At 39.5% G+C, this 18,140-nt stretch overlaps 1 protein-coding gene across 1 annotated transcript in view; it reads left to right on the top strand.

Moving 5' to 3' along the window:
* UTP11 (UTP11 small subunit processome component) overlaps positions 1-18,140 on the top strand; it is a 264,149-nt gene that overhangs the window by 121,537 nt on the left and 124,472 nt on the right. Inside the window, exon 4 of the mRNA XM_044060088.1 lies at positions 13,558-13,671. Within this exon, the coding sequence (XP_043916023.1) occupies positions 13,558-13,671 (114 nt within the window). The remainder of the gene's footprint in view (positions 1-13,557; positions 13,672-18,140) is intronic.

Consider the following 18,140-nt stretch of genomic DNA (forward strand, 5'->3'; position numbering starts at 1 on the left):
TCATCATAAAAGTTATGACCACTCCCCTTAATGAACTAGACACCAATAAAATATGATTAGTGACTCAGCTTCTTTCTCTATATACAAACAGCCAACCTGTCCTTAGTCATATGACACAAAGTATCATTTAAATAAACATTTCTAAAGAGTATAAATATGTACATAAGAAATGTGTATATAAAAACATATATGTAAAAAAAAATGTGTGTGTGTGTATATATATATATATATATATATTTATATATCTATATATATATATATATATATATATCTATATATATATATATATATATATATATATATATATATATTTATATATATATATATATATATATATATATATATATATATATATATATATAGATATATCTATATATATATATATATATATAGATATATATATATATATATATATCTATATATATATATATAACCTTGAGGAACAACTCAGTGGTAAAAGAACGCCAACCTCTGTTCATCCCAAGCACTACCACAATCCAAAAAAAACCTTCGTCCTGGAAGAGTTTCAAAATGAATTCACCACAGTAAGTGGTAAAAGTAGCAAATTTGTTTTATTATGACAAGTTAAGCACTTTCACTCACTTAAACGTGAGCTTCATCAGAACATCTAGTCAACCGATACAAATGGTTTAAATAGTGTCTTTGGTGCCAAATCCATTTAAAGTGAAACAATACTTTTTATACACATTGTACTAAAAAATATATATATGTTGTGTGCCAAAAACGCTTACTTGCATTCAATAACATCAGTTTCCTATAAATCTACTTAGTACAGCTCATATCAAAATAGATATATAAAAATTATTATAAAATTATTAAAAAATGCTACCATTAAATGAATAAATAATAAATGTAGCTGTGATACCTTATACAAACATGTATGTGCAATATACAAATCCAAAATTATAAAAAAATATATTAAATATATATGCACAACCATAAATGTAAATGAAAAACTACCTTGCTATATTCTATCCTCACTGTATAATGTACAAATAATTCTACCTAATATTAAGTAAAGATTTTACTGAAATATGGTCATTCAAGCCTGGTGGTGTTGTGGCATCAGTTAGCAGTTGCCACCATACGTCCTTGTATGCAAGTATATTTTTATAATCACCACCTCTAGGATCCAGAGTAACATTTTCTAATATCAAAAACTTAAAATTATGTTTGACCCCATACTTTTCCACATACATGTATAGGGCATTATTAATGTCCTTCGTCCTGATACTATACAGGTGAGCATATATACGTTTCTTAAAATTTCTCTTTGTCTTCCCTATATAGTATCCCGGACAGGCCTCACACTTTGCTAAATAAATAACTAATTTTGAATTACAATTACCCTGTATAAATCTCAATCTTGTCTTGTTGATATTGTCCAAGACTATTCCTTCTTCCTCCTTTATGGCATAACATTGTTTGCGGGCACCACATTTTGTGGTGTGCTTTTAGGTGTTGTCTGCTCCAGTGTCTCGTATGCCCCTTTCCAAATATGTTTTAATATTTCTCCCCATCTTATATACAAATGTAGGTCTGGGGCCCAAAATATCAATCATATCTTGGTCCACCATCAAAACATTCCAATTGGCTATTGGAATGTCTTTAATTTTGTTTGTGTGTGGACCATATTCCAGGACACATGCCCTACTATAAGCTTTGTTGGTTTCCCTACTATTGATAATATTCACACCTGTAATATTAGCTCCTAATAATGGGATATATTTCTTTCCCCTTTCCTTTATGACATATTCCTTCACGTCCCTCATCATTTTTCCATCATATCCTCTGTCTTTAAATAATTCAGTTATATGACTCAGTTCATCTATCATGTCTTTGTATTCAGAAGACATCCTTACAGCCCTAATGCACTGTCCCTTAAATATGTTGTACATCAATTTTTTAGGATGGTTGCTGGTATATTCCAAGTAAGAATTTGTGAATGTATTTTTCCTATATATTCTAGACTTAAAGCCTTCATCGCCGTTCGATATAAAAGTATCTAAATAGGCTACTCTTTCACTACTACTGGTGCATGTAAACTTAAGAAACCCACTACTGTTATTTATGTAGTCCACAAAATTGTTTAAACTTTCATGATTACCATCCCACAAAATGTAGATGTCATCCAGAAAGCGAGAATAATACTTGATGTTTCTATAATATTCACTGTTGAAAACCACAGTCTCTTACCAATCAAGCATCACCAAATTAGCGAATATGGGGGCACATGCTGCCCCCATAGCAACGTCCTTGGTTTGTTTAAAAAGTTCGCCTTCATAGTATATATAGTTATGGTCCAGAACTATAGACATAAGTTCTAACACCAAGCACACCTTGTCCCACTCAAGGTCACTATATTTCCTAATACTGTTGGTGAAGGCTTTCATTCCTTCTTTGGGTATGCATGAAAATAAATCCACTACATCAGTAGATGTAAATAAGTATCCATGTTTCCAAATATCAACTGGGAAGTTTTTCAAAAACTCCCACGAATCTTTGACCATATGGGTGAGTTTCCAAGTGTTTAAGCGTAGTATCTACTACAACACCTAGAGGGAAAGCCTTTGGCTTGCTGCCAGATATTATAGGCCAAAAAGGTGGATTACTTATATCTTTATGGATTTTAGGTATAACTACTAATGTGGCCAGTTTGAGATATTCTACTCTCATGAAATTGTAAGTATCCTCCGTTATCCGTCTATCCAATAAAAATTCTTCCACATGTAAGTCAATTCTCCTATAGGCAATGTTTATTTCATTAATGGAAACAATATCATAATTTCCAGATACATGTAAAATCTCATGCATTTTAGAACTGTATTCTATACTATCATATATGACTACACCCCCACCTTTGTCGGGTTTCATTACCCATATGTTGTTATTGGCTCTCAACCCTTTCACTGTGTTTTGTTCATCTAACGTAAGATTACTTCTCAATTTTTTTACCTATGATCTCATTTTGTTATCTGATAAATCTCTTGTGTGACTAATCTGTTGTAAATCTGAACACTGGGGTGCATAGCTTGAACAAAACTGCTTTTCTTCTTAAGGGTGTCAAATTTATTTAAAGATTTGTCATTATTGTCTTTAAAAAGCAAAGCTAAATTAAGTTTCCTAATGAATAATTTAAATTCAGTTTCCTAATGAATAATTTAAATTCACTTAAACAGTCAACCAGCCTAAAACCTGTTGTGGGAACAAATTTCATTCCCTTAGACAATAACTTGAAATGTGTTTTTTCCAAGGGAAATTGTGTGAAATTATATATATTAAATTGATTTTAACAAGAAATTACACCATCAGTAACAATATCCTGGTCGACTTCGGACCGCTCACTATGATTGTCCAGCGTGTCCGTTAATATTTCCTCCATTCTTCCCCTTCCTGATGGTAGTAATTCTTCTTCCTCCATTGTCCTCCCCTTTTCCAATCTAAGTGTATTCCGTACTTCCCTTCCTGATGAAAATTTTAACTCCCCTTTAAAATTGTGCTGTCCAGCATAATTATTAGTTCTAACATAATGATGAGTGTTCTTAATAGATTTATCTGTACCGTGGTAGTTGGAATTGGCCAAAGCAGGCTTGTCTAAGTAGTTCTGCCCTTCCCACTGATCGCCAGTGACAGGGGTATAAAGAACCAGCCGACGCCATTTTCTTCAGTCTTTCTTGCCGCTGGTGCCCGAAGCAGAAGCAGTTCGCAAGTGCCGGTCGGCCAGCTCCTGATTACGAAAATTTGGAAACCGAAGTCTTGAAAGCTGGCACTTATTGGGGAAACTTTTCGCCCTGACCGGCGTTGCGACAAAGTTAATAATTACGCTTCATGTGGAAGCAACACCGCATGCGATTTCCATTCTCTGGCTCCTTGTTTAGCCCACCATACCGTCTGTCGCTTTTGTGCCATATCCAACAATGCAAACGACTATTGCCGCCGCGGGCGGAGTTCAGCCTTATGGCAAAGTTTAACTATATTATGTCGTTGGATGCCACCAGACTCAGTTTTGTCTAAAAGTGCAAGATAAGGGGACCCGGCCCACACCAGGTCCGGGCGCCTCACCCCACACCACCGCCAGCAGACCTGTGGTGGTCCGAGCCAGCTAGGCGCCACGCAGCCCCTGACTGACCACACTTCATTGGCGTGGTAATCTTTCAGCCCGAGGGCTGCAGGGCCTCGCCCACAATCGACTGCAGATACCGGGCCACTTGGTGGTAATCTCTGAACAAAGCAGGTCTGCCTCCTGCCCTGCATCTTTCCCATCACCAAGCTCCAAATTAGCCATGTATCGAAGAGACAAGCCACAGGGGCCCATCTCCAGCTCTATGCCTAAAAACAGATGCTAAATGGTTGATATTTCATCATTTTACTGTTCTCAACCCCCCGACAAAGTGCCCAGGCGGGAGGAAGAATCCCTCCCTCTGATCAGGGCTCCATTATATCAGAGCACTCTGATGAACAGGAACATTCTTACTCCCTTTTGAAGTTATTTCTGATGCAGAGGAGTCCATTCCTCTGTATCCCCCCAGAGGATTACTCATTTGGGGAAATCTTGCATACCTTAAGGGAACACTTCCTGGGAAGGCCAAGAGTACTCAGATTCCAAGAAAAGGCTTAGGAAATTCTCTCTTGCTCCCCTCAGCACAGGCCTCTGACTTTACCTCCTGTCTGGGTTGACATACTAGATGATGTGTACTTGGAGGCCTGCCTTAACCTCGATTCTTTACCTCTCAGCTTCAGTCAAGCCTGACAGGTATCTGACTCGGGTTCCTGACTCACACACCATTTTGCTTATACAAAGCCAGTGCTGCTGACCCAGAAACCATCTCACAGGGCCTGGTGGGAATTAAGGCCTCCACTGCTAAAAAATCCTATTACCTTCCCGAGAGATTCCAGATCCTTAGAAAGGTGGGGAAAAAGGTATATACCACGCCACCTTAACGTCCATGAGGGCATTAAACTGCTGAAGTTCCATATGCTAAAGTACCAACAGTTTCTGTTATCACAATTGAGAAGGAAAAATGTCACAACCTGAACAACCTGGTGATTTTGAAGCGAGTTGCCAGGATTTGATGCATAGTGCAGAACAAGGGTAAACATACCTCTGCAATGTGGTTTTGATGTTTCTAGAGGCCTCATGTAAGAGCTGGCGTTATGAGGATCGAAGTCATAACATGCCTGGCCACAGGAACAAACCTTACCAGATCATGTCACAAGAAACCACAGATGTCCCCTACAAAAGGATGGTGTATTGACGAAAGCACGTTGAGGAGGTATTAAAAAGAAATGAGGAAAGGCTAAATCAATGCAAATAGTGAAAGATTTTCAGGTACAAACCCCCAGTTTTAGCAGAAATTGCCCTTCCAAAAATTGGTCCTTTCCAGCCACGACAGACCCCCAAAGAGGTAGATACAGGGCGCCTGAGGGCAGAGGCATCCCTATGATCAAGCGAGTACAGACAATGGGCAAGCTCCTACACAAGAGGTGGTGGAGATAGTTTGCACCCATTCAGAAAGCAAGCCCAATGACTTTCTCTCTCTTTGCATGCCAAGCAAGGCTCAAAATGGCAGCACCCCTTTAGGCAGAAAACTCCGCATTATTTTCATAAAAAATTGGCATATTGTCACAAAAGACAAATGGATTCCCTGAGTATTATGCAAACAGAGGCTTACAGATTCCACTTTCACACCCTTCCAAAAATGAGAGTGCATGCCAAAACCTGCCACACAAATCAAAGGGCAAAAGGCACAAAGACAAATTTTTCAGATCTCATAAAACAGCGAAAGTTTGGTTCAAGAGGTAAATTCCACTACCTCACTAATGCAAGGTCAAGGTTTTTATTCCTGTGACTATTCCTGGTACCAAGGAAATGGAAAAGATTGGAGACCTATTTTGGACCTATCGCATCCTAAACACATTTCGCTTACTCGCACTAAAAATTCAAGATAATTCCACTTTACAGCAGCTTCTTCCCATGTTGGGCAAGGAGTCTTGGCTGGTAACATTGGACCTCAAGGAGGCGCCATCCCATGTCCTGAAGTCAGACAAAATTGCAGAAGATACTCCCGTGATTTCAAAGCAGGTTCAACTCCATTATCAATTCTCTGCATTGCTCCTTTTGGCTTATCTATCAAGTGCCTTATGAGTATTCACCTTTAAATGCCTGGCATCAGTAATTGCCTACTCATTGACTTCTTAAGGGATACAAATATACCCCTATTTGGACGACTGCCTGATCCAAGCGGACAGCAAGCACATACTTCTGAAACATCTGGCTTATGTAATAATGTTGTTGAATTCTCTGGGATACACAGTCAACAAAAAAGAAATCAAAGGCTAATACCCTCTCAGCCAAAAATAATTTTCCCTGGGTGCCAACTTGGACACAAACACCCAGATGGCCTACCTTATGCCAGAGAATCAGGGGCAACTAACTCAATACTTCAGAACACTAGCAAATTTCACCAGGCTAACTGCAAGGAAAATCCTACAGGCTCTGGGATTCATGGCATCTTGCATCTTACTAATCCCATGTGCAAAGCTGCATATGAGGAAACTTCAATGGTACCTGAAAAACCTATGGTCTCAACACAGCCACAGTTTGGAAACAATAATACCACTAATTCCATGTCTTCAAAAGGAATTTCTGTGGTGGGCTCGAGCCTGCCAAACAAACACAGTTCTCCCATTCAGCAAGCCTCAAGCAAATCAAGTCATCACAACAGACGCCTCTCAGACTCGCCTGGGCGCATATGACAGATCGGGTGCATTCAGGGCAAATGGTCCTAAAAAGAAAAGCACACATCAATCAAAAGGAAATGCTAGCAGTAATAAATGCTATTATAGCTTTCAAAGACCTTCTGCATCCAGGTCAACTATTGATAAGGACAGACAACACCACAGTACTGTGGTACATAAACAAACAGGGAGGAGAACCTATTCATACCCCTATGCAGGCTGGCCATGTCACTTTAGAACATGGCTCTGGACTTACAAATCGAACTTCAAGCACAGTACTTGCCAGGCAAAGGAAAACACGCTGGCAGACAACCTAAGCAGAAATATGACAGATCCACACGAATGGAAGTTGCATCCTAAGCTTTTACAGAGGTAATTCAAGCATGGAAAGGCCAGACATAGATCTCTTTGCCTCCCACAAAATCACCAGTTGACAAAAATTCTGCTCAAGGGATTTTTTCATCCAAAGGCCTGGAGAGTGGACGCTCTCTCTTTCAGTTGGACAATAATGACAGTTTATGCCTTCCCACCTCTTCCTCTGCTGCCCAAAGTTCTATTAAAAACCAGAGCAGACAGACCAAAGATGATTCTCATTGCTCCAGACTGGCCAAGACAACACTGGTACCCACTCCTGAGGAGTCTGACACATTCCCCACCATGGATATAGACCCTGCCTCTAATGCCTCTTCTTCTGACTCAGCACAGCTTCAAAACTCTTCACAGTCAGCTGAAAACACCACCCAGTCATGCGATGGAAGATTCCTTAGCATCACAACAGACCCTACTCTCCAAGGAGGTGCAGGGTGTCATTTTGGAGGCCAGAAGGCCGCTGCCTACTAGAAAAATCTTACTCCAAGCAAGAAATGGAAACGGTTGTGTGCCTGGAATGAGAAAAAGGGCCAGAATCCTGGTAAACTGAATTTACCTCAAATATTACAGTCTCTAGCTGAGCTGCTAAGCAGTGGACTTTCATTCTCCTCCATCAAAATCCATGCCTCAGCCATTTCTGCAGAATACAACACTGATCCACCTTTATTCTCTCACCCCTCTTAAGACAGTTCCTCAGAGGGGCTAAGAATCTAAACCCCAAGGAAACAACCAATACCTGCTTGGGATCTCAATTTCATTCTAGAAAAGCTGACCTTGCCTCCTTTTGAACCAGCTGCCTCAACAGATTTGCAATATTTGTTCTGAAAACAGCTTTCCTTCTGGCTATTACCTCAGCTCGTAGGGTTTCAGAACTACAAGCTCTCATGGCTGTGCAGCCTTTTATCATCTTCCATCAGGACAGAGTTTCCTTACGAACCAACCCGTCCTTTTATGCCAAAAGTGGTATCCAGGGTAGCTTTGAATCAGGCTATACACTTATCTACTTTTTATCCTAATCCTCAAAACAAAGGGGAGAGATTACTACATTCCTTGGACATCCACAGACAACTGCGTTATTATTTGGACAGAACAAAGCCTTTCAGAAAATCAGAACAGCTCTTTGTGTCCTATACTATAGGAGCTCAAGGGAAGCCAATTTCCAAACAGACTATCTCAAAATGGATAGCCCACTGCATACGCTTTTGTTATTCTTTTCATGGCAAAGCTGTACCTACAGGCATCAGATCTCACTCCACAAGGGCCACGGCTACCTCTGCAGCTTTCCTCAGAGGAGTTCCTACCAAAGATATTTTGGAAGCAGCCACTTGGAGTTCTGTACATACCTTCTCCAAGCACTGCCACCTTCCATTATACTACAAATCTAGAGCAGGCTTTGCCACTGCAGTCTTGCAGGGCATTCTGGCTCCTCCTAGTTCCACCTAGTGCCTACCACCCCTTTCTTAGCTGTGGGATTCTACCCATCTGTTATGACTGCAGCTGTATGCACGATGAACATAGTACAGTTTTGTACCTACCATAAATGTAGATGTTCGAGTACTAATACAGCTGCAGTCCAGGTTTCCCTCCCTCCTTCCCCTCTTGGGACAGGCCACTAATGGCTAACACCTCCTCATACAACCTGATTGGGGTATTCATTCATGATGTATTTGCTTGCACTAACTGTATTTTTTGATTATATGGCATTGTTTTTAATTACACAAATTTATGTATTGCCTTTCCTTCTGGGGCACCTGACATCTGGGGCAAGAAAAACTGAAGAAAATGGCGCTCTGCTGGTTCTTTTTGATAGCCCTGTCTCGTGACTGACTTCAGGGAAGAAGTGACGACACAACTGATCGCTGGACCTAGACTTTGGAATTCGGCCGACCGAGGACCTGCCTGACGGCAGGAGAACCCATCTGTTATGACTGCAGCTGTATTAGCACTCGAACATCTACATTTATGCTAGGTACAAAACTGTACTTTCCACACCATTAGCTAATATATATTTGCTAAATGCATTAGTCTCAACCTTTCTACGAATGTCAGAAAGATGTGCACCAGTTCTTTCCATTAATTTCATATTTGTCTTTTCTGTATAAAAACATTCACAATGAATACAATTAGCAAAATAAATCACATTCTCGATGGAACATGTACCCGATTCCCTAAAACAAAGTTTTTTTTACTAATTGGGTGGTTGCAGTATATGTCATATTATTGCAATTCTCAGTGGAACATGTACCTGATTCCCTAAAAAAGTTTGTTTACTAATTGGGTGGTTATAGTGTGTGTCTGTATTCATATTATTGCAATATGTACAATTATAACAGTGAAATAGTACCATTCTTACTAACTACCACCACTAGTTCTCTCTCTCAAGTGCTTATAACATAAGAGCTGTTTAAGATTTTTTTCTTTCTTATAAATAAATCTAGGTCTATCACCTATAGAACTATTAATTTCAGAATTAGAATTTAGAATAGCCCAATTCTTTTCTATAATATGTTTAACAAAATCAATACACCTGTTATACTTCATAAAATAGCCAATATTAAGTGGGCTATTAGTAGATCCTGGTGGATCATTGTCTGCTACAAAATAAAAATACGGTGTAGCATTAGTATCCCTGATTAATTATCAATTATTTGGTGCTTTCAATAAGTGTATTTTATAGCTTCTGCTTTTAAAATCTTTTGTCATACTATACATTTCACATAAAAAATTATCTTTAGTACTCAACCTGCATGCCCTAAGAAACTGACTTTTTACAGCTCCCCTGTAAATGTGCCTTGGGGCCATACTGTCAGTGTCTCCATATTTAGCAACCTATACATTCTTCCTATAAATTTTAGTGTCAGACTTCATATCATTACAACTAACAGCAATATTAAGAAACAAAACTTTCTCATACGAATAGTTAACATCAAACGCAAGAAAGCTGGGACTGGAATGTAAAACAAACGATATAATTAGAGGCTCCGTACATCACCTCTCCATAACAAAAAAACACCGTCCACAAAACATTTTTAAAACAATAATTGCTGCTTTCTAAAAGGCATTTCACCATCAGCAAAAACAATTTTCTTCCCATCTTGCTAACACTAGTTTAGCATATGTGTTTGCAACTGGGGTGCCCATAGCAACACCCTTTAATTGATGGAAGAAATATTTATCTAACTTAAAAACATTATTTTGTAGGACAATATCCAACATAGAGCAAAGCATCTCTATTTTCAGACTAGAAAAATCACTGTAGGCATATAAATATTCTCCAGTACATTCTACACCATAATCATTAGGGATCACCGTAAACAAAGATTTAATGTCCGTAGTAGCCAACAAAACATTACTACATTTGTTGGTGGTAGGACCATTCACTTGGACTAAATAAAAACTCTCTAGTACCTCTAATATAACTTTTACTATATTTCAAAAAAGGAGCCATTTGCTTTTCAAGATATTTAGAGGCAGCACTGGTAACGCATCCATTACCTGAAACACTGGGCCTCATAGATTGAGTAATAAGATTCTTATGCATCTTTGGAAGCCCATATATTACAGGAATAGTAGGGTTAGAAAGATATAAATGATTGCAAATTTCAGGCGTGGTTTGACTTTCCATTAACAAATCCTAAAGAAAAGTTTTAACCTTATTAATGACAACATTAAAAATAAAAGGTTTATTCACTTTCTGGAAACTACTATCATCAGATAGAAACTCGTATATCATATCCTTATATTGTTGCAGATCCATGATTCCAGTTTTCCATCCCTTATTAGCTTGCTTAATAATTATTTTGACATAAACTCTTCAATGCTATATGTTCAGAATTATTTGTTATAAAATTTATTATAAGCATTGCATGTTTAAAAAATGCTTCATATAACTCTTGCTCACACATAGTTTAGAACGCTTTCACAACAGGAGTACTCAGTGGTATAAAAGTACTCAATCTTCTCAAGTTATCATTTTCACTTTGATTATTCTTTAAGGTCAATGTTCCTACAAAACAATCTAAGCTCTGAGAGAGCCTCATTAAAGTCACTACTCACAGGCAGGAAAAAGTTCTCTCTTCAAGGATTGTTCGGTCTCCACAGATTTCCTGTAACAGGCCCAGACTGTATTTTTAGCTGTGGAAGCCTATTCCACCTCTGGAAAGAGGAAGTGGGTTTTGTAACAACCTTCCTATGCCGAAGGATATGGAAAGCTCATACTAGACGTGTGCATTTTCTGTTAGTATATCATGCTAGCTCAAGACATGAATGGTGACATTACAAGGGATCATGCCTCTGCTTCTATAGTGTGCTTGGAAGGAGTCTGTGGATATGTAGTGGTGTGACAGTTGTTTATACAGTGTGCCTATGAAGTTATTGCATTAACTTTCTGGTAGAGGATGCACAGTTGGATGGAATCCACTAGTACTCTTAAGCCTCACTACAACCATGTTCTTCACTGTGCCATTTGCTTGTTTTCAAATGGGGAGCTCCACTGGAGAGCAAAGTGGTGTTGGTTGCAGATTCATCTGCCTCGCAGACCTTTAATTGACATCTTTTGCTTGTCACTGGGCTCCTCAGTGGTACATGCTCCCTACCATTTTCAGTGAAATTTCCCTCATCCAGTCTTCTCACAGATTCTTATGACATGCTTTACTGGTGGGTTGTGGAGCTTATATGGACTTCTTCCTAGTTCCATTGTGCATGCTTGAGCTGAGGACATTGTTTCTCACCTGCAGCTGTGGAAATGTGTTTGAAACTACAACCTCTTCTGCTGTTGGACAGCTAGGCTGTGCTGTGAATTGCCTCCTTTGCAGGAAAGATTATATGCATATAGCAGTGTTCTCATTTCTCAGGAGAAGAGAAGTTTCTGACATACTCCCTCAGACACTTAAAGTCCTCTCCTGAAATGTGGGCTGAGTGAGGCCTCTTCAGGGCTGTCTGGGGATGGGGACAGGGCCTTCTGCATACTAAACTGTATACCCCCTAAATAATGCAGTTCTCCTCTGTTCTGCTCTATATTTGTTTTGGCAAAGACAGTAGAGGTAGGTGTCTTTTCTGTCCTCTGGAAAGAAAGGATTCCCTTATGACTGACTTCTCCTTTGATTCCATACTTGATGTTTAGAAAAGGAAGACAAAGGTTATCCTTGTCACCTCTTATTGACTAAAAATTGGGTTTTTTTTCTTTTTTTGCTTGTTGTGCCTTGGCAGTACAGGATCTCATTCCATTTCAGGTTAGTGCATTTCTCTTTTTTATGGAGCAAAAGCAGCTATGATCCTATATACTTTTTATATATCCCAGTTATTCTCATTATGGGTAATATATAATTGGCCTTACCCATCCCATGGTCAGTAATCTCTAACTAAATGTGCAGGTTATTTTGAGCACAAAAAGGGAAATTGGCTAGACTTAAACTGGTCCGCAGTGGCAGCTACCCTAGTAGTTATATATGAACTTTAAGACTATTAATTGAGTTGGTACTGAGGAAGGAGTGTCTCTTAAAATATTTGAAGTTGAGACCATTCCTAAACATATTTATTTGGCTGAGGAGCTAGCCAGGGAAGGGGCCAGAATGAGAGGCCCATGGCTGCTCACCCATTCTGGGGGATGTAGGCATCCCTGCTCTGCTAGTCAATTCACAACATCTAGTAAAAGCTAGTTGTTAAGAGAGAGGACAGTTTAAGAACTAGAGCACATGCTTTGGGTTGCCTAGTGGTGCTTGCATTGCTGCAGTAGGCATGTCACTGGTCTGATTTGGAAGGCTGCGTGAGTCGGAACACAGAGATGGCATTAGAGCTGTAATAAAAACATTCTCTGCTGAGCGTCTTCTGCAGTTCCTGACTGTCTCAACTCTGTCTCCCTTTCCCCATCGTCTCTGGTGGCTTGGAAGAAAGGTGTAGGGAGTGTGTGTTGGCAAATTGGTCTGCAAGTAGAAAGGGTAGATTGCAGAAGTGGGGAAATGCAGTTGCTGATGAGTAGCTCATAATTTGTTTGTTGGCTGACTTATCTTTGTTCTGGTTTGGTAGCCTAGACACACACACACACACACACACACACACACACACACACACACACACACACACACACAGCTGCATCTGGTTGTCTGTTTCAGCTAAAACAGAAAAGTAGTTCAGCTGCTACTGTAGGAAGAAAAGTAATCTGCTATTTTTATGGCTATACTGATGTTATGGTGTGCTCAGCTACTGTTTTGTGAGGCATGAATTGCAGTCAACCTTGGCAAATTTTATTGCTTTTAAGGGTGCTTTAAACCAAAAGAATGTATTCACATATTGATATTTCTGCTGTTGGAAACTCAAGTCCCTGACTGGGGAACCAAATAAAAGTCATCATCTGTATTTTATAATTAAAAAATTGAACGTTACTATATACTGCATTCCTGATACAGTGATATTGTATTATCTTTTCTTCAGAATGGAGTCCATGTTCTGAAGCAGCCCAAAGAAGAAGTAACAGAAGAGCAACTAAAGTTAATGCGAACACAGGATATCAAATATGTAACAATGAAGAGGGTATCTGAAGGAAAGGTAATTTGGGAAGTAGTCTCCAGTAATTCATGACTTTTTTTTTTTTTTAACTGCAGTTTCAGGAGTTCTATGCAACCCACTATGTCCTACACTCATTCTGGCTACAATATAACACAATGAATACCAATACAAGACATGAATAAAGAAATTCTGTCAGTGAGAAATTAAGTCTTGGCTGTATCTCTCTAATTGAGAAGTGGTATCCTTTTCACTGTATATGCAAATGTATCAGGAGTTTTTACAGGAAATATTTGTCAGTTTGCATTATTTTGTATTAGATTTTGCAAGTGATGCACACAACATATTCATGGCTCCATGTTCTCTCACTCTCAGTATAATATGTAATTCTTGCTTAGTTTGTGAATTTTGTTTAATATACTTTATATGAAACAGTACATTTTGTGTTTGAGAAAGGCTATGAGTAGATTTATTAATGTGTTTATCAAAAATGATATAGACACACAGTTATTTGTTTTATTATGTTAATGTGTTTGTTCTTGTGTATAAAATTGTAGTAAAAATTAAATAAAAAAAAAAGGGCTATGAGTAGTGGACAGTCTGCCTTCTGCTTATCCAATGGATAAACTTGTGTAGTATTCATTGCTGATTGAATGGTTGGATCCAAGCACAAATCTGTATCAAGTATTAGGCGTATTTACTCTGACTAAGGTATTCTTGGGGCTGTCCATGCAAACTTTGTATCTGGCTGAAATGGCTAATTTGCTATTCAAAGTATGACTGCTGAGTAAAACAACTCTACTTTTGTGATAAAGTGATAATGCTAATACTGAACAACTGTTTATGCAGCAAGAGATTTTTGTGTCATTGTAACTCAGTGGTGGTGCTGATTCCCTTAAACATGTTCTTGAATATCTCCTGTTGTAAAGTATGCAGCCTATTTGGCACTGACAACACTTTTGCACACACGTGCACTTTTACATGACAAGCACATCTGTAGGCAGTTTGTAAGTTCATCGGTTCTCCTTTGATATGTTTCTGGGTGTGAGATGAAATGAGAACTCCTGGTGAAAACCCAAGTAAACATTAGGAGGATATGTAAACTCCCCACAGAAGGTAATCCACAGAGACGCAGGAACATGTAGAAACTGCAAACAAATAACCCAATTGTGCTCATTGTTAGGTCGTCAGATGTATTGTTATATCGTCAGATGTAGTGGAAAACTTTCCAACTTCCTTGCTATCTCCAGTAGTGGAATCCTGCTTCCTAACTAGATCTTGTTTTATTTGGTGAGTTTCTATGTCCTGTGTGGTGAAATCAAGGAACATGGTGTATAATATTAGCCATTTAAATTTCCTTGGTTAGTAGAGTTTGTACAGTGCCTGATATCTGCTCTGACTACATCCTAACCAGTCTTTGACATAGCACTTGTGCTGCTACTAGAAAATTTTATTCGCATATATATATATATATATATATATATATATATATATATATATATATAGTACATTTTGCACCTGTGATGATGGGCTGGGAGGGGCTACCATTAAGGCAGCTTCTTTGACTGTTCATCTTTTTGCACTTTTAAGCGCTACTCCCCTGCATCCACCCAGCAGTAAAGTCCATGGGTGGAGCATGCAATGTACATCAATTATGCAGTGCCTTTTGCCCCCCATAAGGGGCTGATGTTGACCAGATGCTCCCCATCCACTTACTCACAGAAGGCACTGGGTCGATTTCCCTGGTCTCCACCAGGGAAATGCAGGAAATGTGCCCATGCCTCTGGGCACACACAATCCCTCCCCTCCCCCCAGCATAGACATAGTCCTGCCTCACCAGCACTATTAAGTGCCCATACTGCTTTTTGAACTGTGGTCGCCTGGGCTGTAGTCTGAGCTCTAGCCCTGTACTGTATGAGTGCAAGCTGTTTGCTAATATTCTTGGGTGAGCTAGCTGTTGCATAGCTATCAAGAAGTTTGAGTTGAACAGGTGTCATCTGCCATCATATCCTTTTTTACACAGATTCCCATTTGTGAATTTCTGTTCTTCTGTCTCTTTGTAGATAGCTTCATTCATATTCTCTTTCCTTATTTTATTGACTGTGTTGGAGTTCTTGCATTACTCCATTTGAAACCTGTATGCTTTGCCACTTGGAAGCGTTTATCCTTGCAGTAGCTGACCCTTTGGATCCTTACATTGTGCATTTGTCCCTCAAGCAAAGGTATCTTGGGATCTCTTTACTCTTCCCATCCCCCTTTTTTAAACTCCCTTGTTCCCTTTTTTTTTTGGGATAAAGGTGATCCTCCTGTAGCTGGCCATGCTTCTGTCAAGTCTCTGGATCATGTCTTGTCCATTGCCTTTAATTTAATTTTTTTCTTTTACCGTTGTGAAGTTTTTTGATGATTAAAGTTGCTTGCTTTTCATCTTGTGTTGCATTTACGCCTAGACTGACTTTATTGCTGGCTTACTCATGAAAAGACATATGCCAAAAGAAACCTCTTGTGTCTCCAGTGCTAGCAAGTCAGAAAGTGCGATTACAGTCAAAGAAGAAGCTGGCTAGAAGTGTTGAAAGAAAGCACACATTAAAATGCAGACATTTGAGATGCGTGTGAGATCCTGTTTTTTTTTTTTTTTTGTTAATTATATCAGCCTGAATCGATAGAAACTAAGTATGTGCACACATTTATGTCAATAATATTCTGGTAAAAGTAAAACTGCAGTAGTTTTTGCACTGTATTAATGCTGGTACCTCTGTATAGAATTCACTAATTTGTGCTTTTTGTAAAAATACAATTCTATTAATTATTTAACAATAACTGTTAGTAATATAACCTGCAAATAAATGTTAGTGTGAGATGTTACTCTTTAAATAAATGTGGCTGTGGCAGCAGCTCAGAACGCATTTGTCTGTCTTAAATGCATTTAAGAGCTACATGAGCCAGTCAGCCATTTAGACTGCCAGCAAATTAACAAGGTCATTAACCCTCATGAGAGTTAAAGTAATAGAGGATCTTCTGCTGAAGAAAAGAAAATTAAAAGCATAGAAGGCCAACACTTGATATTTGGGGTCAGATGCAATCTTCTTCCAAGTTTAGTGTGCTAGAAAGATGAAAAGCTTCACAATCCTTTGTTGTCTTCAAGTATGGTCTGGGAAAAAGAAACTGCCAGAGGAGATTAATGTAAGAAATTTAAAATGTGGAACAGGGTATAGAAATATATCCCTTACTTTACAAAATTATACGGTGAAGGCTTTTCAGGAGATGGCAGCCTTTGTGTTAATGTCAGACATGAATGAAATAACGAACCTTCAATAGTGCTGCAGCAGATGTTCTTCATCTCTCATTGCTGCAGTCCTTACACTTGGGTAGTCCGCTGTCCTCGGTCGGCTTCGAATATATCAGGTGATTAGGCTGGCGATCGCCGGTCATAGGCGCTTTAAGACTGACATCAGGACGCCAGGGTACAAATACGCATGACCGCACGCCATATCCTCAGTCTTTTTGCGCATGGTCCGATGCAGAAGCACCTTCAATGATAAGGTGGGCTGAAAGTCTTCTAATTTACTTTAGACAGGGTTTGAAGACAGTACCGGTCCCCAGTCCTGATATTTTCTTGCCCCAGTGGATTTGCGGACCTATAAAAAGTAATAACTTGTTTTCTGTGGGAAAAGGATACTAAATTTTCAAATTTGTGTATTTAGTTTGGGGCCTGGCACGCACCGTTATCCGTTCGTCCTTCTAAGGATAAGCGGTCAGGGAAAGGGTTTTATTATGCCAGTTGTTTTGGGAAGCGGTGCAATTATCAGATAACCTCCTGTGTTTGCTTGTACTTCGGAAAAGTAGATGCCAAACAAGAGTGGGCCCAGGACTGAGCCCTGTGGGACACCACTTGTGACAGGCTTTGAGTCTGACATGGCGCCAGCAGCTCTGACCCTGTGGGTTCTGTCACTCAGCCAGTTTGCAACCCATCTTATGATGTATGGGTTGACATTTAAGCTGATGAGTTTTCAATGATACCGAATGGGGTATTGTATCGAAGGCCTTAGCCAGATCGAGGTAGGCTGTATGGACTGCCTTTCCTCATCAATGGCTTTGGTGACTGTTTCAAAAGTCAACCAAGTTTAAAAGGCATGATCTGCCTTTGACAAAGCCACACTGGGTTGGATCCAAAGTCTGCAAATTCCCTATGTCTTTATTTATGAGGTCCATTATGATCCTCTCCATGGCTTTGCAGATAAGGCTTGTCAAGCTAATGGGCGGTAATTTCCAGGGTCGGTGGAGGCACCGCCTTTGTGAAGTGGTACCACAGTTGCAGTGCGCCACTCCTGGGTAATGCGTATCCAGAGGTAAGACTGTGATTAAACAGCTGTCCTAGCTGTGGGTTTAATTCCTCATTGAGTTCATGGAGCACACAGCCGGGGACACCATCAGGTCCCATGGATGCTGTGTTTTTTGCTTTGGAGAGAGCAGTTCTCACTTGGGCGCTGGAGATGTTTGGGGGCTGCAATCGT

The sequence above is a fragment of the Protopterus annectens genome, chromosome 1.part2 (genome assembly GCF_019279795.1).
Source record: "Protopterus annectens isolate FY-2018-M chromosome 1.part2, PAN1.0, whole genome shotgun sequence".
Classification (NCBI taxonomy): domain Eukaryota; kingdom Metazoa; phylum Chordata; order Ceratodontiformes; family Protopteridae; genus Protopterus; species Protopterus annectens.